Source organism: Gopherus flavomarginatus, chromosome 3, assembly GCF_025201925.1.
Source record: "Gopherus flavomarginatus isolate rGopFla2 chromosome 3, rGopFla2.mat.asm, whole genome shotgun sequence".
In the NCBI taxonomy this organism is placed as follows: domain Eukaryota; kingdom Metazoa; phylum Chordata; order Testudines; family Testudinidae; genus Gopherus; species Gopherus flavomarginatus.
The window spans coordinates 211,337,783-211,361,152 of record NC_066619.1 but is presented as its reverse complement, the minus strand read 5'-3'; the positions used below and the strand labels follow the sequence as shown (position 1 = coordinate 211,361,152).

The 23,370-nt window shown below is 39.3% G+C and overlaps 1 protein-coding gene across 2 annotated transcripts in view; it reads left to right on the top strand.

The window, feature by feature from the left end:
• SPOCK3 (SPARC (osteonectin), cwcv and kazal like domains proteoglycan 3) overlaps positions 1 to 23,370 on the top strand; it is a 414,860-nt gene that overhangs the window by 150,601 nt on the left and 240,889 nt on the right. For both annotated transcript variants that reach the window (XM_050946180.1, XM_050946179.1), the window contains exon 3: positions 17,377 to 17,422. In XM_050946180.1, the coding sequence (XP_050802137.1) occupies positions 17,377 to 17,422 (46 nt within the window). The remainder of the gene's footprint in view (positions 1 to 17,376; positions 17,423 to 23,370) is intronic.

The following is a 23,370-nucleotide window of genomic DNA, read 5'->3' as shown; positions in this document are numbered from 1 at the left end:
TTGTGTCTGGTAAGGGTTAGCTGGTCCTTGCACTCAACAGCCCTACATCTCCCTTTGGTTCTTAAGTTTCTGTTAAGGGGTAGGTAAGGAAACCCAGGTCCACCCACTCACCTGGTTTGTAGCTCAGGGCCCTTAACCCAGGCATGCAGAATCCGTTCTCAACAATTTTCCTGGTGTACCCTGAGCTGCTGTCTTGATTCTGTAGGCTTCTGCAGCCTGTAGCTCTGGTTGTCCGTTCTTAGGGTGGTTGTCCTTCTGATATTGGTTTTCACCCACCTACTGGCATTACCTCATTTCTTCTCTGCTTGCTCTTTTGGCAGCCACACCACTGTTCTGCTTCTCAGCTCTTTTATTCCTCTAGTTGCTGTGTGGCTTCAGATCAGTACGGTCTGGCACTTCCTGCATTAACTCCTTGGTTGCCAGAACTTCATGGGGTCTATACGCCCCATGACACTTACACTGCAATAACTATTTCCTATTAGGAGAATCTCTGCCTATTCACTCTGATGAAAGCAAAGTTGTTGTGCCACAGTGATATGGAAAACACCTGGAAGTTTATTCCTGCTGAGGCTCATATGAGCAGCACCAAAATTTTGTGGCCCAAGGCTATATGAGGAACTGTAAGTCTTCTCCACTCACTTCTGCCTCTTTCAGTTCCTTTCTGGCCAGCTGCTGCCCCGTTTGACTACATTACACATCTTGATTTAATCTACTTAATTAAAAGTAATACATAGTTTAAAATTTTAAACATTTTAATGATAGATAAGGTTGTTTTGTTGTTGTTTTGGAATATGACATTGCCTGCTCTTGTCTGTTCTGACTCTCTGGTTCTTTCTCCAGTCAGTCTGTTCCACCTTCTCCCCTACACATTAAAGGAGAAGAGGAAACATATTTGCTTTCTGTTGCTGAAGGACAGGCATTAAAAGGAAAGGAAATGTGAGAGAGCTCACAGAAATAGCTGTTTTTGGCACAAACTACTCTGATGCTGGTTCAGTCTCTGGCTCAGACACCAGCATCTCCTATCTCAGTCACAAAGAGCTCAGCTACTTTACATACCAGTGCCATGTTTGCGTCACTGGTATTTTTAGGCCCTTATCTGGACGTCTCTTCCACTTCTGAGGAACGTAAAGTAGAGAAGGATCTGCATGCATTATTCTGATGCAGTGGTTGAGTATCTGATCCCTCATGTCTTTGGAGATGCTTCTGGCTGCATTCCTATGGTCTAATATCTAACACCCAGACTGAGTGAGGATGTCTCCTTCAAAGGTGAGTGTCTGTTCAGCTCTAAAACACCTACTGCACATTCTGTTTCTCAACCTACTCCCTTTTTCAAAATTTCCCTCTACATATTACCATTCCACCCTTTCCTCTTCCTCATAGTTTCCTGTTCATCTCAGTACTGTGAGTTTCAGGAGTTAAGGACCTGAGGTGGCTAAGGTTCATGGTTCTTTTTGTAGCCACAGACCCTAAATATTTAGTGCCATTAGGTGGTGCTTTTGAAAGGCCTCTTGGGGACAGATTTCCAGAAACTTTTGGATCACTGCCATCTTGGGTGCCTTCAATGTGAATATGCAGAAATATCCTTCAGCAAACTTTCTATTTGTCAGTCTGGAAATAGCATGCACAATTTTAATGAGAAAAACAAAGGCTCAAAGGTTAGTGGAGAACAAAGGAAAAAAAATACAATGATAAATAAATAGGAAGAGAGAATTTTAAATATGAGATCTCATTTTGCTCATCTCCTCCCATCCCCCATATACTTTCACAGGAACGAACACTGTTCAGTAACCTTTTTGCAAAAGTATTCCAACTTTTGGGGCATGAAATGGAATTCACTCATTTTGACATATGACAAGCAAGAATGTGACCTCTGCCCCATCATCTAAGAATGTGCAGTGGCCTGCAATAAAAGATGTGGAAGCACCAGATTTTTAGATTTCCCAAGTATGAACGAGAGCTGAGGACAACATTATATTTTTGGTTTGATGAATACAAAAGAAAAATGTAAACATTGTCAAAGGAAAAAGTTTCCAAAACTTTGCACCTGTGAGCAGTATTGTGAAGCTGGGACCTGAATGGTGGTTGTAGTTGTAGTAGTAATAAACAAACAAACAAGGAGCACTGCATTATCTGCTAGGGAACCGGGGTGTTTTTTACTATTTTTCCAGTCTTACAAGAATAATATCATCTGATTGCATGAAGATTTACAGATGGTTCCTGTGGTTCTATTCTAGCTATTTATATTTTTGAGGACAGTTAAGTAGTACAAGGCATTACAACTACCCCTAAGCAGTATTATGGCTGTATCCTCAATACATTTAGTTAAAAACATTATACTTTTTTTAAACAAAATTATATTAAGGCTACAGCCCTATTAGGATATCAAGGGTAAATGTCTTCAGTAACTGGAGACTACATAATTTAGGTTAAAAGGATGTGGAATCTTTATACAGTAGGTCAGCTATTCAAATCTAGCTCAGGTAGGTAGTGACTATAATTTATCATCATCTATTTGATGTTGAGGTGAGCTTGGCTCTCTTGGTAAACTGCAAGATAACCTCTTGGGAACTATCATTGTTGTGTTTTCCCTACAGAAAACATACAGCTTTTCTCTCTCAAGCTCATATCTAGCACCGTTCATTTGTTAGCATTAGATTGTGTGCCCTCATTCACGTAGGATTGCACACTAATAGCAGTAGCAAAGTTTTAATTGTTAATGTTATGGTCCATAAAGTACAGAAGTTCACCCTGTGTTTTCTTAGCTGATTTTCCTTATGAGGGAATTGCATAGAAAGATAAGAATTCAATTTGTGCCAAAAATACCCTGTGTTTTACTTTTGCAGCAGTAGACTATGATGATTGCTTTCTTCTGAGAACTGTTTTGAGTAACTCAATGTTCTATTCATGAAGCTTTCAAAGTCCTGTTATGTATTTAAATTGTTCTTCATTATTGAACATGTCTGCAATTTTTTTGTATGTGATGTGCAGTAGCCATTATTTAACATACCGTATATACTCGTTCATTAGCCTGTTCATTTATAAGCTGACTCCCCAAGACAGTTAGGTAAAAGTAGCAAAAACTATATGACCCTTTCATAAGGCGACCCTATATTTCAGGGGTTGGCAAACTTTGGCTCCTGGCCCATTAAGGTAAGCCTCTAGTGAGCCTGGATGTTTTGTTTACCTGGAGTGTCTGCAGGCACAGAGCCCCTCAGCTTGATTTAAAGAGCCCAGAGATTTAAAGGTCTCGCCTCTTCTGGTTGAGGCCCAACCCCCTTCTCAGGACTCTGGCATACCAGTAAATCCTTTAAGTTACTTTCACCCCGATTAAGCATAAATAAGGGAGATCGAGTAGGATAGCATAATGATCAACTACCCAGTCCTGTGGCTTAGGCTGTTTCTCTCATAATGAGATCCATGCTGTCTGACTTGGTGTAAGTGGTCTGTTGCTCCACCCCACTTTGTTAAACACACATCCTTTATACCTTGTCTCCTAACATCGCATAAGTGCAGATAATTAAAACTATCTCATTTATAAACATTCTGTTCTAAATATATTTTCTGACACATTAATTCAGAATCATTTTAACTGATACATTTTTACTTACCCCAATTAGAGTTTTAGCAGGATATCTCTCTATCTTATTTTTAAGCCATTATTATTCTCCTCCTTACTCAGTCCAGCGGGTTTTTTTCATTGTTTTCATGTATTCCAGTATTCCTTACAACAGTTCTCATATTCTTACTTATCTGTTTCTTTTGACCTTGGAATTACTGGTTGGCTAGTTCTGTTCATTCAGTAACCATCCTCCCTCCTGTGTTTTACTAGGAAAATGTGCACCTGGCTAGTAAATCACACATTTGTCTTGCTTGCTTCATCCTGTTATCCACATGGACTAAGAACCCACTGTAAATAAGACACCAACCAACTTTGACTTTTTACAGCCCTTGAAAGCTGTGTCAACAAGACACCCAAGGAAAGACACCCAGAGAAGTTTTTTTAATTTTGTTTTCTTATAACAGTATTAAATATACAATATCTACTTCTATAATATCATTTAATATTTATCTAATACAGTTCATTAGAGACTTCTTTACACTTGAAAACCATGCAAAGGGGAGACAAACATATATCTATCCCATCTCCTACATGACTGGAAAGCGTGCATGGTCCTGAGCTAGTGTAAGCATGTCAAATGACCTAACAGTTTCCTGATAAGGAAGAACCTGTTTAGGTCTTGATGGAGTTTAGCGAATAATATAACTCAATCTGCAATGCTGCTGAAAATTAGGCAGTCCCAGATATGCTATTTTTATTATGGAGACTAATGACTTTTCAATATAATATTTCTGTTTTTCCTGAACATTGTGAAATTAGACTTCCCTTTTATCATAAGTCCTACACAGATGTAATGTCACTAGTAATTTTCTTAAAGAATTTACCATTGTATAATTCTGATGCCAGTTACCTGAAATGAGACCACTGAAAGCAGGAAATTGCAAAAATATAATTAACTTGATGCTTAGTTCTTTGCAATATTTTAAACAGCTAACTCTGGAGGCGAAGCCTTCCATAACATAAGTGCCAGTCCTGAATCAACCAATTGTTTGTTTACTGCACGAATAAGTCAAATGTTTAACCAAAAATGTCACTTCTCAGTTTCTAGTTGTATCTTGGTATCTGAATATCTTACAGGGCTAGCGCATGAGTACATTGACTTTTGGTGCATATTGCATCTTTAATCTTTTTTCCCCTAAATATTTTCCATCCTTGCACTTTAGCTCTCCATGAATAGGGGAAATGTCTAGCTAGTTTATGAAGAAAACATTTCTTACATTAAAATGGGAAATATGCTGCTTTCCTTTTCCTGAGGTGTTAGCAACTTAGCTTTAATTGGAGGTAAACAATTACTGAACTATTCCAGCTCTCGTCTTCATAAATTCTATTCTGTTCAGTATAGGCTTTTATACAGTGCTCATCATCACTGTAGGTTTCAGAGTAGCAGCCATGTTAGTCTGTATCCGCAAAAAGAACAGGAGTACTTGTGGCACCTTAGAGACTGACAGCCCACAAAAGCTTGTGCTCAAATAAATTTGTTAGTCTCTAAGGTGCCACAAGTACTCCTGTTCTTTTTGTCATCACCGTAGTGTCTGAGAGCCTTCCAGTAATGTCACTTATGTTTGTTCTCTCATCCCTGCCTGAGAGAGAGAGTTGTGGAGTGGAGTGCAGTACCGTATGCTGGTAGGGTTTTTAAATATAAATGTACCTGTAGCTCTTTGTTTTTATATTGGAGAAGGCAAGGTCAAAGAAATGCACCTTAGACTTAGAGTGGATGGTAGTGTGGTGTGTGATGGTCCTTCTTTCTTGGAGGAGTTCATTACACAGTCTCAGATCACCCTGGAGAAAGGTCTGTCTCAAGCACAGATGGACTTTACTTTTGTTGTTGAGAATTCCATTGTGTCAAAGGAGTGTAGTTGTTGACCACAGTCTTAATCCTAGCATTTTAGATGGTCTTTTAGATATCCTGGGGCCAGGTTATGGAGCACTTTGAAAATAAGGACGGAGACCTTGAACTTGATTCATAGTTCCATGGGAAGCCAGTGTAGAGTGTAGTGGCCAGGTTGATGTGTTCGTGATACCCTGTGTTTCTGGGGAGGGAGAGTTAGCTCCGTGATTTGAGCATTGGCCTGCTAAACCTAGGGTTGTGAGTTCAATTCTTGAGGGGGCCACTTAGGGATCTGGGGCAAAATCAGTACTCGGTCCTGCTAGTGAAGGCGGGGGCTGGACTCAATGACTTTTCAAGGTCCTTCCAGTTCTGTGAGATAGGTATATCTCCATATAATTTTATTTTTATTTTGAGGAGATGTGCTGCAGCATTCTGAATTAGTTGGAGGCTTCATGCCCAGGTATAATGCATGGCTATAATCTATCTGAGAGGTAACAGTTATTAATAACTGAGGCCAGGTCTTTGTCTGATCTACAGATGTAGATCTTCATGATCAGTCCACTTACAGATTTATTCTTAAACATAGGCCGCATCTGTTTAGTATGATATAAGCACATTTTTCCTCAATGTCCATGTGATCTTCCTTTTTGAATCTGATGACATCCTTTTCTTTCTCTTATTCTTATTGTTACATCTGTGCATATTTTTTGCTGTACTCTGTTATGCTATAATTGTAGAAATGTAAGGGCTGGAAGGGACCTTGAAAGGTATCAAGTCTGCCACCTGTGCTGAGGTAGGAATGAGTAAACCTACACCATCCCTGACAGGTGTTTGTCCAACCTGTTCTTTAAAACCTGAGTAATAGAGATGGGGAGAGGTGAAATTCCACAACCTTCCTTGGGAACCTATTCCAGTGTTTAGCTATCCTTATAGTTAGAAAGGTTTTCCTAATATCTAACCTAAATCTCCCTTGCTGCAGATTAAGCCCATTACTTCTCCATGTCCACTGAAGATAGGATGTGATCAATTGATCACATCCACTTTCTAACAGATCTTGACATAGTTATCAAGTCCCCCATTAGTCATCTTTTCCTAAGACTAAATCTTTCCTCATAGGTCAAGTTTTCTAAATCTTTGATCATTTTTGTTGCTCTTATCTGGAAACACTCTCTGATTTGTCCACGTCTTTCCTAAAGTGTGACACCCAGAGTTGGACACAGTACTCCAGCTTAGGCCTCACCAGTGCTGAGTAAAACAGGACAATTCTCTCCTGTGTCTTACTTACAACATTTCTGTTAATACACGCGAGAATGCTTAGGTTTTTTTTGTAACTGCATAATATTGTTGAGTCATACTCAATTTGTGATCCACCAGATCCTTTTCAGCAGGACTATCACCTAGCCAGTTATTCCCCATTTTATATTTGTGCATTCAGTTCTTCTTTCCTAAGTGAAGTACTTTATACTTGCTTTTATTGAATTTCATATTGTTGATTTCAGTCCAATTTGCCAAAATCATTTTGAATTTTAATCCTGCGCATCAAAGTGATTGCAACCCCTTCCACTTTGTTGTCATTATAAGATTTTATAAGCAGAGTCTCCACACCATTATCCAATACATGAATGAACAGTTCTGGACTCAGGAACTGATTTGTTTGGGATCCCGCCAGAGAGTCTCTCCAGGCCTGACAGTGAACCATTGATAAATATTCTTGGGGTATTTTCTTTCAACCAGTTGGGTACGTAATTTACAGTAATTTCATCTAGACCACATTTCCCTAGTTTATGAGAATGTCATAATGTCTCTCTTACCTTTTGTTTTGTTGTTTCTCAATCCTCTCCTTGTCAGACAGCCTTCAAAGTGGGGGCATTTCACATCTCTATAGCAACAGGATGCAGAACATATCTTGGCTCTGAACCTGGGTTTAGGACAGCTCCCCAGGAAAAACTCAAGAGTCTCTGCCTCCAGGTAGCAAAAATAGCAGATTCACTTTTTAGCAGAGCTTGCACAGGAATAATAGATTATTAGGGTTGGAACCCCCTGCTCAAAACAGGACCAATCCCCAAATTGACCCCTCAAGGATTGAACTCACAATCCTGGGTTTAGCAGGCCAATGCTCAAACCACTGAGCTATCCCTTCCCCAAGTTATAAAAGATTTGTAATTAAAAATTCCACACTTTCCTTAATTTTTAAACTTAAAAAAGCTTTCTGAGAAGGGTTTGGAGGATGGACCTCTCCCTCCCTCCTGAGTTATGGCAGACAGACAGTGACTGCAGCCAGTGTGTGGGAAGATTCATGCGGAGATGGTTTTGCAGGCCTATGGAAGATCCTTTCATTGTGACCATACCAGAATCAATGGCATGGAGCCGGGGTAAGATTTTCAAAGCCTTCTGCCTCTCCTGTGAACATGAGACTCCTATTCCCACAGCATGCAAAGAAAGCAGGGACCAAATATGAGAACCTTGAATTTCAGAGGAAGGCATGACTCCCTTGTTGCAACCCAAGGAAACAATTGCCTACCCCAGATGTAGGCAGGTTCTGTGTCAAGATGGTTGAAAAAGTTGCAAAGCATTCCTCTTTCCCACATGCTGTTTTTATGTGCTAATCCTCAGCTACCATGAAACTTGCCAGTTCCTGTGACCTTCCTGATATCACTTGGCCCCAGTGGCTCTGGCTTATTTTTCTCCTGGTCTGTCAGTCCCCACCCAGCCCATACCCAGCAGCAGGGACCACGGGATGAAGTAATTTGGATCCTCTTCCCTGGGGCAAGGGTTTACATCCTCTGCTCATTTTCCTCAGAGAGCTATATGCCTGCAGAGTGTCTTTTCAGTTTCCCTGGTAATGCATTCTCTCCCTTACAGGGCCCCTCTCCTTTTCTCTTGGGTGGTTTGACTCAAGCACTCATGACTGGTATCCCTCACAATCAGCTCTTAAAGAGAAAGCACGAAGTCTTAAAAAAAAAATCTTATGAGAGAGTCTCCCCTCTAGATCCTCTAAAGTTGGAGCTTTGAGTGCGATACTTCATTCTTATCTGTGCTTCTTAGCATTCCCCCTTTTCCAACTTCACAGGTGCTCTTTTTTTTTTTTCAATGAAACAAAAATAAAACACCACCACCTTGCAAAGTTGATTTTAAAAGCTATGTAAATGTGTGAATAAAGTGGAAGGAGAATTCCCAGGCAGAATGTGCTTGTACTTAAGGTATTTGCTCTGCCTAATGTTAAGTTGGCTGCAGCCTCTTCAATAGGGACATAGTAATACCAGCTGAGGAAGTTATTACATTCTTTGTTATCCTCTTTATAAAAACCTCTTCAGATACATTAAAAGATTGTTATACAGAGGGTTGGTATATACGTTGTTCTCCTTAAGCAAGAAGTAATGGGCTTAAATTGATTGAAGCAAAGGAGATTTAGGTTAGTCATTAGGAAGTACCTCTTACCTGTACAAGTAGTTAAGCACTGGAACAAATTACTTAGGGAGGTTGTAGAATCTGTCATTGGAGGTTTCAAGAGCAGATTAGAGAAACACTTTTCAGGGATGGTCTAGTCCTGCCTCAGTGCTGGGGACTTGACTAGATGACCTACAGAAGCCCCTTCCAGTCCTATGTTTCTGTGAATCTTGGAGCTCATGTTCAGCTGACTATCCACCATGATCCCCAAATCTTTTTCAGAGTCATGGTTTCTCAGGATAGAGTACCTCCTCAGATAATCTTAGATGTGTACATTGAGTTTATCAGTAATAAAACTTAGACAACCCCCCTTATATATATATCAAGTTAGTCTGACAATTTATTTTCCATAAACCCATGTAGATTAGCATCAATTATGTTCCCCTCCTTTAATTCTTTGAGACTTCCTCATTATCTTGCCTGATATCAGTGTCAAAATGATAAGTGCATAATTACTCTAGTCATCCCATTAACCCTTTTTAAATATTAGCACAACATTCCCTTTTTTTCTGTCTCATCTGGAACTTTCTTGTATTCCAAGATTTATTGGAAGTCAACATTAATAGTCCAGCGAGCTCCTCAGCTGTCTTTCTTAAATTTTTTGGATGTAAGCTTGTGCAATATTATTGATAATTTTACCATTTCCATTAGTAATGGACCAAAACCCTTGTCAGGATTCTTTTAGTTCCTAATATATTTTTAAAAAAATCCTTCTTATTATCCTGAACTTTGTTGTCGCAGATTTCTCCTTGTGTCCCTTTGCTTCCTTTATCAACTTTCTACAATTCCTACTTTCTGATTTGTGTTCACTACTATCAACTTTGCCTTTCTTCAATTTAGTATATATTATTATTTTATAGCTGCCTTCGCTTCCCTCTCGAACTTTTATACTGGTGACCCCTTTCACCCAGCAAGCCTCTGTGTGTGACACCCCCCCTTATAAATTAAAAACACCTTTTAATATATTTAACACCATTATAAATGCTGGCTGCAAAGCAGGGCTTGAGGTGCAGGCTGACAGCTCGTGACCCCCCCCATATAATAACCTTGTGACCCCCTGAGAGGTCCTGACCCCAGTTTGAGAACCCCTGCTCCAAATTGTCTTTTTTTTTTTTTAAACCAATATGTCCTCCTTCCTCAATTGTAGGTTTGCTGCTTTTTGGGCTTCTAGAAAGTGTTCCTAAACAATTCCCAATTATCATTAACATTGGAAGAAAAGACATTCAAAGCGCCACTTCTCTCCGGCCCTGGCTGCGTGGCTGCCCCTGCTCCTCCTAAGTCTTCCGGCCCATGCTCACAGGGATGCATTCCGAAAGGGGCTTTAGAGCTGTAGGCCAGGGCCCTGGGGCCCCCTTAGCCCAGGGCCCTGCAGCCCCCAAAGCCCCTGCATTCCGGGTGGCCCTGCCTGCCGGGGGTGGGGGGGGCAGCTTCCCCGCTCCCTCCCTCCCTCCCTCCCAGAAAGTCCTGAGTGCCACCAAACAACTGTTTGGTGGGGGGAAGCACTGGGAGGAAGAAGGGGGAGGAGGCAGAGAAGAGGAACTTGTGCAATGCTCCCTTATGAAGTCAGCCAAATGACATTATAAGGGAGCGTTGCACAACTTTAAATGAGCATGTTCCCTAATGGAGCAGCGACGTATCTTCGAAACAACATTAAGCGGGAGGATGTTAAGTAAGGAGTTACTATATGGGTAGTTTATGTCATCATAAGTATGTGGGATTTTAAAGAATTGTGGTAGTGGCACTTTTAGTTTCAATGAGAATGTCACTGTGAACACACATATCCCCTTGGTATCTGATGGAGAAACAATGCAATCTCACACATATTTCAGAACTGACCTCACCATCTGTATGTGCTTGGGATGTGTAGGGACAAGAACAAGACCACCAAGAATGAAAGTAGATGAAGATACAGCCTCTTTCTTTTTTGGATCCAAAATCCTGAGACATTAACTTCTGGCATATACAGCTTATCTGGGGACACTGTGGTTAGGAAGAATCATAAGATAATTATCGCCAACCTTCACTAGACATGAACAGTATGTGTGATCATTTTGCTGTTAGTTTTATAGCATATTAGTTATGAAATAATGAGATTGAGTAAATTATATTTTCTTGCTGACTGAATAGCGCGTCAACATGCTAGTCTTTTTCAGAAATATTGCTTCCACCAAGAAGATTCTGCATAATTCAAAGTATTGTAAAGATGATTGATGACACTATAAGCTTTAGGAACAATGAAATATTTGTTGAACTCTTACTTACTGAGCAAGTACCAAAAATCTTCATCTAATAACTAGTTAGTGTTTTTATTTTCCATAAACCCATGTAGATTAGCATCAATTATGTTCCCCTCCTTTAATTCTTTGAGACTTCCTCATTATCTTGCCTGATATCAGTGTCAAAATGATAAGTGCATAATTACTCTAGTCATCCCATTAACCCTTTTTAAATATTAGCACAACATTCCCTTTTTTTCTGTCTCATCTGGAACTTTCTTGTATTCCAAGATTTATTGGAAGTCAACATTAATAGTCCAGCGAGCTCCTCAGCTGTCTTTCTTAAATTTTTTGGATGTAAGCTTGTGCAATATTATTGATAATTTTACCATTTCCATTAGTAATGGACCAAAACCCTTGTCAGGATTCTTTTAGTTCCTAATATATTTTTAAAAAAATCCTTCTTATTATCCTGAACTTTGTTGTCGCAGATTTCTCCTTGTGTCCCTTTTCTTCCTTTATCAACTTTCTACAATTCCTACTTTCTGATTTGTGTTCACTACTATCAGCTTTGCCTTTCTTCAATTTAGTATATATTATTATTTTATAGCTGCCTTCGCTTCCCTCTCGAACTTTTGTACTGGTGACCCCTTTCACCCAGCAAGCCTCTGTGTGTGACACCCCCCCTTATAAATTAAAAACACCTTTTAATATATTTAACACCATTATAAATGCTGGCTGCAAAGCAGGGCTTGAGGTGCAGGCTGACAGCTCGTGACCCCCCCATATAATAACCTTGTGACCCCCTGAGAGGTCCTGACCCCAGTTTGAGAACCCCTGCTCCAAATTGTCTTTTTTTTTTTTTAACCAATATGTCCTCCTTCCTCAATTGTAGGTTTGCTGCTTTTTGGGCTTCTAGAAAGTGTTCCTAAACAATTCCCAATTATCATTAACATTGGAAGAAAAGACATTCAAAGCGCCACTTCTCTCCGGCCCTGGCTGCGTGGCTGCCCCTGCTCCTCCTAAGTCCTCCGGCCCATGCTCACAGGGATGCATTCTGAAAGGGGCTTTAGAGCTGTAGCCCAGGGCCCTGCAGCCCCCAAAGCCCCTGCATTCCGGGTGGCCCTGCCTTCCGGGGGTGGGGGGGGGCAGCTTCCCCGCTTCCTCCCTCCCTCCCTCCCAGAAAGTCCTGAGTGCCACCAAACAACTGTTTGGTGGGGGGAAGCACTGGGAGGAAGGAAGGGGGAGGAGGCAGAGAAGAGGAACTTGTGCAATGCTCCCTTATGAAGTCAGCCAAATGACATTATAAGGGAGCGTTGCACAACTTTAAATGAGCATGTTCCTTAATGGAGCAGCGACGTATCTTCGAAACAACATTAAGCGGGAGGATGTTAAGTAAGGAGTTACTATATGGGTAGTGCATGTCATCATAAGTATGTGGGATTTTAAAGAATTGTGGTAGTGGCACTTTTAGTTTCAATGAGAATGTCACTGTGAACACACATATCCCCTTGGTATCTGATGGAGAAACAATGCAATCTCACACATATTTCAGAACTGACCTCACCATCTGTATGTGCTTGGGATGTGTAGGGACAAGAACAAGACCACCAAGAATGAAAGTAGATGAAGATACAGCCTCTTTCTTTTTTGGATCCAAAATCCTGAGACATTAACTTCTGGCATATACAGCTTATCTGGGGACACTGTGGTTAGGAAGAATCATAAGATAATTATCGCCAACCTTCACTAGACATGAACAGTATGTGTGATCATTTTGCTGTTAGTTTTATAGCATATTAGTTATGAAATAATGAGATTGAGTAAATTATATTTTCTTGCTGACTGAGTAGCACGTCAACATGCTAGTCTTTTTCAGAAATATTGCTTCCACCAAGAAGATTCTGCATAATTCAAAGTATTGTAAAGATGATTGATGACACTATAAGCTTTAGGAACAATGAAATATTTGTTGAACTCTTACTTACTGAGCAAGTACCAAAAATCTTCATCTAATAACTAGTTAGTGTTTTTATCTTGTCTTTAGGGCACTTAAGCCTTCTTGTAAAAATGTCCATTTTTAAAAGAATTTTATGTTTATGTAAGGGTTGCTTTGGTGACTTAATTGGTTTGGCAAAACAATAAAGGTATATGATATGAATGGAATATTCTATAGTAGGTTGGAACCACATACAGTTTTTACTTTAGGGAAAAATAAGGTTTTTGACTAACAAGTTGACTTTTTACAAGTTTTCTACTTATGAGGTATGTTTTAGCACAAATGCCTTTCCTTAATTATTCAGGATAGTTGCAATTGCTATACTACTACTTACTGTGAAAAGCACAGGCAATCTTCATTCATTCAGTTGTATGACTGAAATGGTTGACTTGATATAACTTCGGGTATTCTGCTGTTTCTCTAGATTAACATTAGTGTCCCATGTTCTAGGGAAATAGTTGGGTGTTAATGTTAACATACAAGTAGCTATCATAACTGCTTACATTTGTCTGCTTTTTCAGAATAGAGCTTTTTCTTAATTATAATCATTCTAGTTTTTCAACATCTTGATAATACAAATATTATCTGAATCTAATCAAATTACAAATTAAATGTATTATAATCAAGTGGAGATTGATAAAAATTAAATACCAGTTAGTCTACCATGTGTCATTTATTCCTTCAAGTGTAAAGCTGTGTGTAGAGAAAAAATAAAGAAATAAAAATGCCATAGTAGTATGTTTTGTGTTGCTTTTATGAGCACTTTCATCGAACATTTTTTCTGCTTTTATAATGATTACATTAGCCATACAAAATTTCAGATATACAGATTGAGGACATGTCTTCTCTTCCCATCCTGAAAAGTCAACTGTGTATAATATACATTGTATATGAATGAAAGCAATAGCAAATAAGGTAACTCACATGTTTGTGTTTGCAGAATGCAAAGTATCTTATTTCTCACTTTTTAAAAAAATCTGACAGTCCATGTACTGTCCATAAAATGGTGTAAATATTTTAGGCATTTGGGGAAAAGAAGGAGGATTTTTTAAAACGTTTTATTTATTTATTTTTGTCAATGCTGTGTCTTATCATAGCTCACAAAATGCATCAGGTACAGAAAATGATGAAGTTAATTTTTTAAATAACTTCCCTTTGAAGACTATAGAAATAAAAGAAAGAAATAATGAAAAAAATCCATTGTGTGTGTGTGTATAAAATATTATGTAAAATATATACATGTAAACACACTATATAGCCCCACAGCAGTTTTAAATCGGAAAAGACTTATTTTTAGCCCTTGGATTTCAGTACCTTATTCAGATTTTTCTTGCAATGTAACATTACCTACAACATTACTTTTGACTTCTGGAACTTTCCTAATATCCTAGGCCCTGCTCCACACAGGTGAACATATTTGACATTAATGTGGCACAGCACAAAGGCCCACCTATGTGTCTCTGATCAGAGGCTTATTGAGTAAACTGCAAGATGCAATACTAAGGATGAAATTCTGGCCTCACTGAATTCTTTGGCAAAACTCCCATTGACTTGAGTGGTCCAAGTTTTCTGTGCAAGAATTGAAGGAAAACTAAGTTGCAATCTCACCAGGCTGATATGTTACAAGTTCGTCACAGAATTATGTACTTAAAGTTTGTTATATGTATTCCCCAGTTCATCTAATTCATTGTTCATCATTTACATTTGAGTACTCCTTCACCTTTTATAATGAACGACATTATATAGACAGCAAAGAGTCCTGTGGCACCTTATAGACTAGCGGAAGTTTTGGCGCATGAGCTTTCGTGGGTGAATACCCACTTGGTTGGATGGAACGAAGCTCATGTGCCAAAACTTCTGTTAGTCTATACGGTGCCACAGGACTCTTTGCTGCTTTTACAGATCCAGACTAACATGGCTACCCCTCTGATATGATATAGACAGAAAATAGAGAATTCACACTTGGATAAGGAGGAATAAAAGCAGAAAAACAACCATCTTTTATTGTTTCTGTTCAACTTTCATAAACTTTTCTAACATTTGTTTTATTTTCTCCCATTTTATATTGCTGTATTTTTTTGCATGACTAGAACAATGGCATGCAAACATAATGTGTATTCCACAGTGCAGAGTTTGTTAGCTTGTACAACAGTCACAACCATCAACATTAGAGTAAAGGAGTGCTTCCCACTTTAAGGTTCTGTTCTTTTTTCTTTTCCATTCCAAGGTTGGTGTGGCTCAGCATAGGATCATGAACTCAGTGTATGTATTACAAACGTATTGTAAAAATGTTTTATTAATAACACCATGAATCAAAGACCTGTTATTCTACAACCACTTTTTTGCAACTGTGTGAAACCAAATTTTAGAGTATTTTTTCTATTTCCTCAGCTATGCAAATATATTTTCTCCCTTAAAGCTGTATTTGATAACTCTTATCTTATCATGGACATATGGACAGTTGTATTATACTTTTTCCCTCTAATTGAGATTTCAGTACCCGTTCCTTGGTGTTTGCTAGAAGATCTCAGCCTAGAAATTTTTGGGGAAAGGCACATCTTTATTTCTAGTGTCATGAAAAGATCTGGCCAAGTTTTTGAGTGTGAGTGTGCATGTGTGCGTGTTAAGTGGAACAGAGTTGATGGTTGGCAATTTATTCAGCGGTTAACTAATCATAGTAAATAAACTTTATGTAGATAAACAGATTTTACTGAACATCAGAATAAGAGATTATTCTAGAAAAAGCATGAGATTGAATTGAATATGCTTCTAAGATTCCGTCAGTTTTCCCAATCTTTGTCTTGTATCTCTAGTGTCAGTGGGTACATCAAAGAATTAAGCTATTGGTATGCATTGTTGTTGTGGTTAGATGTTTGGCTGCATGTGTGTGATTCCTCTGTGTGCTGCCTGGGCAAACAGCTGGCATGGGAGACCTCAAGCGAACCGCTCAATAACCACAAGATTCGTTAAGGGGCAAAAGCACTTAGCCAGGTTTGTTGTCAATGAAGCACAGTACTAGTATTCTACAGACTTTACTGGATTGCTAATACATGTGTGCCTGTAATAATGAACCAGCTCAGTGAATGGCAGAACTTTCCGTTTCTCCCTAGGCTAAACAAAAATACTTTCTCTGAAATATATATTTATACCCTGATACAAGCAAGGTAGTACTGCCCCTCTAACATAGTTAGTTACTGCCCCCAATGTGGCTAATTATTACCTATTACCTTGTACATGTTGATTTAATTAAAAGATTTTTATTGTGTACTGTCATCCTGACTTTACCTTTTAGGAGGGGTCAGTGTGTTTCTGTTATTCTTGGAGAACATTTTTATACTATCCTTGATATTGGGATGTTCTGGTGCCACTTAATATTGGGATGTTTGTGTGAGTTCTCTGTGACTAGCACTTCTTAGAAATGTGTATTTTTGCAATATCAGCCCTGTTCTTGTCAAATTCTGTAAGCAGGTTCTGCCTCATACCAGACCTCTGATACAAGGGCTTATGTCTCAGGCTCTCTTCCTACTACACTTGTAAATATAATTTATTACTAAACATCTTAGTCTTACAATAACGGTGTTTGAATATTAGTTTTCACTCTCATGCACATAGGCAAATACAAATATGGTTTAATCAGAAGTCAGTCTTAATGGTTAGGCTAATTATTTGTAACATGGAAATGGAGTGTTTTAGTGATTGGTATGTTCTTTCCATCATTGATTAACTGTATGTTGGAGAAAAATATCTCCAAGTACAACTCCTATATAATTCTGAAATGTTTAGTTATGTTATAGACTACTTTTCTATTCATGATAACTTAAGAATTTACATTAATAATGAACTTGTCAAAAGCTAGCATATTCTGGTTTATTTGATTCAATATGCTTGTTTGTTAACATTATAGAAAAAAGATTTTAGATTCACATGACAATTACTGTAACATTTTATAATAAGCAGTAGTAAAACCTGCACATGGCTGTTACTATTTTCTTGCTTTTCATAATGGTATACGATATAGTAGAGGTACTTCTGCTTTAGTTAATGCTTGAAATGGTATGTTGATTCTATTGCATGCTTGCTTTCTGTTCCAATCAAATAGTGTGTTCTGTTTTGATAACTATAACTTTTTTATTTTTTTTTTATTGCTTGCCCCTTGCAGGAAGTAGAGGTTTGTATATATATATCTCCTGTATTTTGCATTCCTTTTTTGTGTGTATGCATTGATTTCTTATGTCATGTTAAATGTAGGCTGTTTTTCCCCTTCTAGGATGATTATTTCCGCACATGGAGTCCGGGTAAACCATTTGATCAAGGTAAGAAATCATCACATTAAAAATGTATTACCATTGTAAATGCTTTAAAATGTATAATATTCCTTTTTAAAAATAATAAATCTAAACCTCCATGAATCTGTGAAATCTTTTTGATGTTACTATGGTAGATTTAAAACAGGACCATAATGGGAAGGTAGCCTTGCAATTACTATATCCACAATTATTGTACCAATTATTTTTTGGGAAAACAAAGGGAGGGCAGTAGTATCCTATGTAAGGTTGTTTAACACTTCCCATTATAAAAAATTGTCAAGAGGTTTTTTTTTTTATAATTATAACTTTTATAGAGGTCAAACACTTCCATGATTTGCAAAGGAACTTGGAAGGACGGGTCTAGAGTTAGTTAGATGCCTTAGGTGTCCTTGTAAAAATCCATTCAGATTTGACTGAGTTATAAGCAATTGAGAATCAATATTTGTAGTCTTAATTATGCTCAGTAGATCTTGCCAGTAACTTGCTGCTGAATATTTTGAACATTCTACCTGCACTGAGCATGCTTCACAGCATCTCTCTGCAATCATGGTGAGAAATGGAACCCTAAGGCTAACCACTGAGAGTCAGGTTTGTGAAGATTGCTGGATAAAAATGTTTGGGGAGCTATTTTGCCATTGTTCAGACTTGGGAAATCACTTTAAAAGTTATTGACAGTTGATGCTTTCTGTCATCAAAGGACTCTGACAAGCTTGTCCAGTATATTGTAGTATAGAAAGCTTTTAATGTAGGGGAGTCCCTTCTTTAGTTTGCAAGAACAGTCCTTAGAGAGGCTGAGGGTGATGTGGATGGAGAGGAGTTGTGACAATGCTTTAGTACAGTGATCAGTTTTTGATAATTTGAGTGAGATGCAGCAAACAAAACAGCCCAGCCATTAAACATTTTCTCCCCTTAAACTTCCTGTATGAAACCAAGGACTAGACAACTGCATATTCCCTTGTCCATCTAATCCAGTTCTCCAAAGCATGCTAGTAGGAGAGTGAGAGTGACTGTAACTTTGCTTTTTGAATTGCTAAAACAGAGCACTTCAGAGACTGAGACTTCTTTCCTGATAGCTACAATACCATATTCACAGTGAAGAGACTTTAATGAGAGTTACTCACAAGAGGTGAATAGAAAGAGAGGAGACTTAGAGGGGAAGAGATGATATGACAACATGGAGGGATATGCTTATTTTTTTTAAAAAAAAAGCTTCTTCCATTATATCTATTTGTGTGAGTTTAATTTCAAATGAATTTTTTGTGATAAAAATAATTTTGTAATGAAGAGAGTTGAAGTTGAGAGACAATCATATGAATTATTTCCTAGGTGTCTGACTGGTGGGTGCTCAGGGTCTAACTGATTGCCATATTAGGGGTTGGGAAGGAATTTTCTCCCAGGTCAGACTGGCAGAAAGCCTGGGATTTTTTACCTTCCTCAGTAGCATGGTGCATGGGTCACTTGCAGATTTAAACTAGTGTAAATGGTGGATTCTCTATAACTTGAAGTTTTTTAAATCATGATTTAAGGTCTTAAGTAACTCAGCCAACGGTTATGAGTGTATTGCAGGAGTGGGTGGGTGAAGTTCTGTAGCCACACTGTGGCCAGAAGGGACCATCATGATCATCTAAACTCTGAGTTTGTGAAGTGGGTAGGAGATGACAGTTGCTGTGGAATGAGGAATATAGGTGAGGAAGAGAGCTATATACAATAACTGAGGTAGAATGTGGGTAGGGGGCATTGTAAGGTGTTTCTAGGAGAAAATACATATCAGACTATTTTTATTGTATGTACTTACATACACAACAGGCATACATTGTTTAACTGATAATTACAGTAACTGTGATTTTTTTGATTAAATACCAGTAGAGATTTGATCAAACTGTTGTCTAATTGTTAAATTTCATTTCTTAATTCTAAAAAAAATCCCCCAAACATAGCAAGCTATTTTTAATATGCAGTACACATACAGTAAACTCAAGAAGGCAAACTGAATTTTTGCTGAGTAGAGGAAAACATCATTTCTAGATTCTGCAACTTTGAATGACAAGTTTCAGCTCAAGGTGATAGCATCTGATTGAAATATAAATTCCAAAAATGATTTTGCATTAGAAATACTAAAAAAAACCACTAAGTCACTAGTGAGCATCCCTATAAAAACGACTATTTGGTTTGTTTCATAATTATTTCTAGCAAACAGTGCCACCTGATTTTAACAGGTGGGAGAGTTGATTAGATCTGCAAGGTGCCAGACAGGATTAGAATGAAAGGGGCCTTCTGTCCATGAATTCTGTGCCACCCATTGGGCAGGTGAAGGGAGATGATTATGGGGATCAAGGAGCCATTGTTTTAAACCTTTGCCTGGGGTTTCTCAAGCCTCTTTCCCCCATTTTATCTGTGCAGGTCTTTAATGGTGACTGTATTACATGCTGAAATTAGATACATATAGGGTGAAATCCTATATGCACTGTGCAGCAACCTACTTTTTAAGTGATGCTTCTGAGAGAGACTGCTTATATAAGCTCACAGTGATCTGTGCTGGCTGCCTGTTGCTTTCTGGGTGGATTTAAAGTGGTGGTTTTGACCTATAAAATACTCAATGGCTTGAGACATGTCTGCTCGAGAGACCATCTCTCCCATTGACACACCATCACAGTAGTGATAAATGAGGGCACTCGAGCTTGATCCCCTTTGATTTAAAAGACAGAGGGCTGATAATAGAATGTGTTTTCTGTGAAATGTTTTCTTTCTCATCTTTGGAAATGGCTCCCCAACTTACTCCAAAATAGCCTGAGTTCATGAGACTTTAGGCATGCTGCAAGTTGTCCTTTTTACTTAAGCCTTAGCTGGGGAGGAGTATGATTGGGGGCTGAGATTGTCCATAGGAGAATAGGAGAGTTGGTTTTCTTTAATAAATGAATGAGTTATTGGTGGCAGTGTGCTTTAGAGAGAGATATTGCGAGGATTGTTCTGTGAGTTTTGTTCATGTTTTCATCATATCATGGTTGCCTAAAACATTTTTCAAATAGGCACATATATTGCATAATTTAGTCATTTAAATAAACTTTTCCCATTGAATTTATGAGTTTTGCAATATTTGGAGATTCAACCAGTACCTTCACTGAGTTTAATGGGCATTTATTTGAGTCCTGGATAGTCATGTTCACAGAACACATTTCTGAATTTCCAAGCAGGCCCAACCCAAAGTACGTTCTGGGATTATCTGTCTTGCCTTGTTTGCACTATGGCAAATTTTTGTTTCTGGAACCAGTTTTTCCTCTAAGGCAGATGAGCCTCTAGTAGTGGCCTAGTGTGTATCAACTTCAATTTGCTTTATTTGAAATGGGATTTAGATTAACAGCATTTTAAAAAACAATCCTGTTCCTAGACTGTCAAAAAGGAAAGGAAACTTTTTACTTAGTTAAGTCGCGCTGTCAGTTCCCTAATTCTTTGCTATAATAAAGATCCCTAAAGAGGTGTTTTCAGAACACACTGAGGCCTGGTCTACACTAAAAAGTTAGATCGAAGGAAGCTGCCTTAATTCAACCTGTTAATGTATGTGTCTACATGATCAGGTCCTTTATGCCGACCTAAGTCGCCTTTATAATTGACTTCTGTAATCCACGTCTGCGAGAGGCATGGCACTTCATTGGATTTTCTTGGGTCGACTGCAAGGCAGTGCAGACACAGCATTGTGTAGTTTGACTTAATTGACCTCCAGGTGGTGTCCCACAATACTCATCTATGACCACTCTGGAGATAATTCTCAACAGTGCTGTACTGCAGCCAGATACACAGGAAACAGCCTCTCCCTTGGTAACCCCCCAAGAATTGTTGATTTCCCGTTTCATCAGCATTGGGAGCATGCCAGCTTGTGCACAGCTGATCATGGAGACTACATGCCCCAGATGCACTCCAGCCTGGTCTGCACAGGAGGTGGTGGATTTCATTGCTGTATGTGGAGAAGAGTCTGTGCAGGCAGAGCTCCGATCCAGCAGAAAAAATGCTGACATCTATGCAACGATTGCTTGTGGAATGGAGGAGAAGGACATGAGGGATATGCAGCAGTGCCCTGTGAAAATAAAAGAACTTCACCAAGCGTACCAGAAAGCAAGGGAGGCAAACAGTCATTCTGGGGATGAACCCCACACATGCTGGTTCTTCAACTAGCTGGATGCGATTCTCGGGGGTGACTCCACCAGCACCCCTACAAGCAACATGGACACCTCACAAGTGTGAGAGTCTAGGGACAACAGAAAGGATGATATGGTGGTGGTGGAGGAGAATGGAGCCAGGAAATATTTTTAACTCTGGAGCCCTGTGGATCGCAGGACATCATGGCGGCCGACTGATGCCAGGGAAGGCAGCTCTGGTGAGTATACAGTTACAATCAAAATCCAGTTAGCGGGCAGACATATTTGGTGGTATTGCATGTTTACTGTGAAGAAAAAGTGAGGTGCTGAGGCTCTCTGCTTACAGGAGGCTGCTCCAGCCTGGCAGAGTATGACCTCCGGAAAAGACTGTTTTTTGTGCACTGTAATAGCCTGGGAATCCTCCATGGATACCTCTAGGGAAAAAATACATAAAGGTACTCTGCAATCCTTTGTAGAAGGTTTCTGTGCAGGGCAGTCTTATTTCTTCCACCATGGTAGGACACTTTCCCATGCAACTCCCGAATTAATTCTGCTGGCATCATTGCGGTACACAGCATAGCAGCATAAGGACTGGGTCTATACCTAGACACTTGCAGCATCTCCTTCCTTTCCACCTCTGTTACCCTCAGGAGACAGATATCACATAGGGTCACCTATGGGAAACAAGGGAAGTTCTCATTAGAAGTGCTCTTACAAGGGAAAAAAGGGCATGTGGACACCCCCTCCACACACACAGTCCAGATCGCCAAACCACGTGATTGTTAATGTGCCTTTACTGTACTCGGTTTGGGTCAACAAGTAGTTTAAAGTGGCTGATAGGGAACTGGGGCCCCACATGAGAGATTCTGCAATTTGGAAGTGAAAACACCCCTCCTCCCTCCCCTGTTCTTAAACAGCTTCCTGTAGCGCTATGGGGACAGGCCTTTGTTTGACTAGATACCTCTGCTCCTGACATGAGCCTGCCATAAACTTCATTAAAAGTGTGGTCACCTATGACCCAGCAGGGTGGAGAGGCTACTCACCATGGCTGGAGCAGCAAAATGGCACAGTGAACGGTTATGGATTCTGACTGTTATGGCGTGCACCTAGTGTAATAAGAGTGGTGTTTGTTTTTTTTTAAATGAAAATGACCTTGCTGTGGAAACATTTTATTCATGTACAATGGCTCCTTTATTTTTTTTTCCCCATGACTGATAGCTGGAAATGGGTCATTTGGTATGTCATCAATACCTGAAAGCAGACTTTCGGTGATTAGAAGGAAGAGAAAGAGAACACTGGAGGACATGTTCACCAAGAAAATGAATGCCTCTGGGACTGCTGACACAGAGCTCACAGCATGGAGGATTTCACTGTCCAAGAAGTTAGACGTGGACATGGAGAGCAGGAAAGGTTCCAATGAGCAAGAGCGTGTGGTGCAGGATGAGATGCTTCAGATTATGAGGGACCAAGCAGACATGTTGAGGCATCTGGTTGAACTTTGCAGCAACAGAAGCAGGAGGATAAAGTCCCTCTGCAGACTCTGGTGGACATCCAGCCAGTATCGTCTGGCACAGAATCACCCTCCTCCAAGCATTCCCTGAGGCATGGGTGAAAAGTCCATTATCCCTTTCGCTTAACTCGGGGAGGATACAAGGAACAGAAAGTGCCCATTCACAGATATTTGATGGTCTGGAATGCGGTATTATGTTACACAGCTGAAAATGTTTCTCCCATTCCAACTTTACAAGCCCTTTTCCCCAAGATTACCTTTTTTTATTCCTGTTTTCCTTCTTTACTTATGTTAAACAAAGTAAATGGATTGGA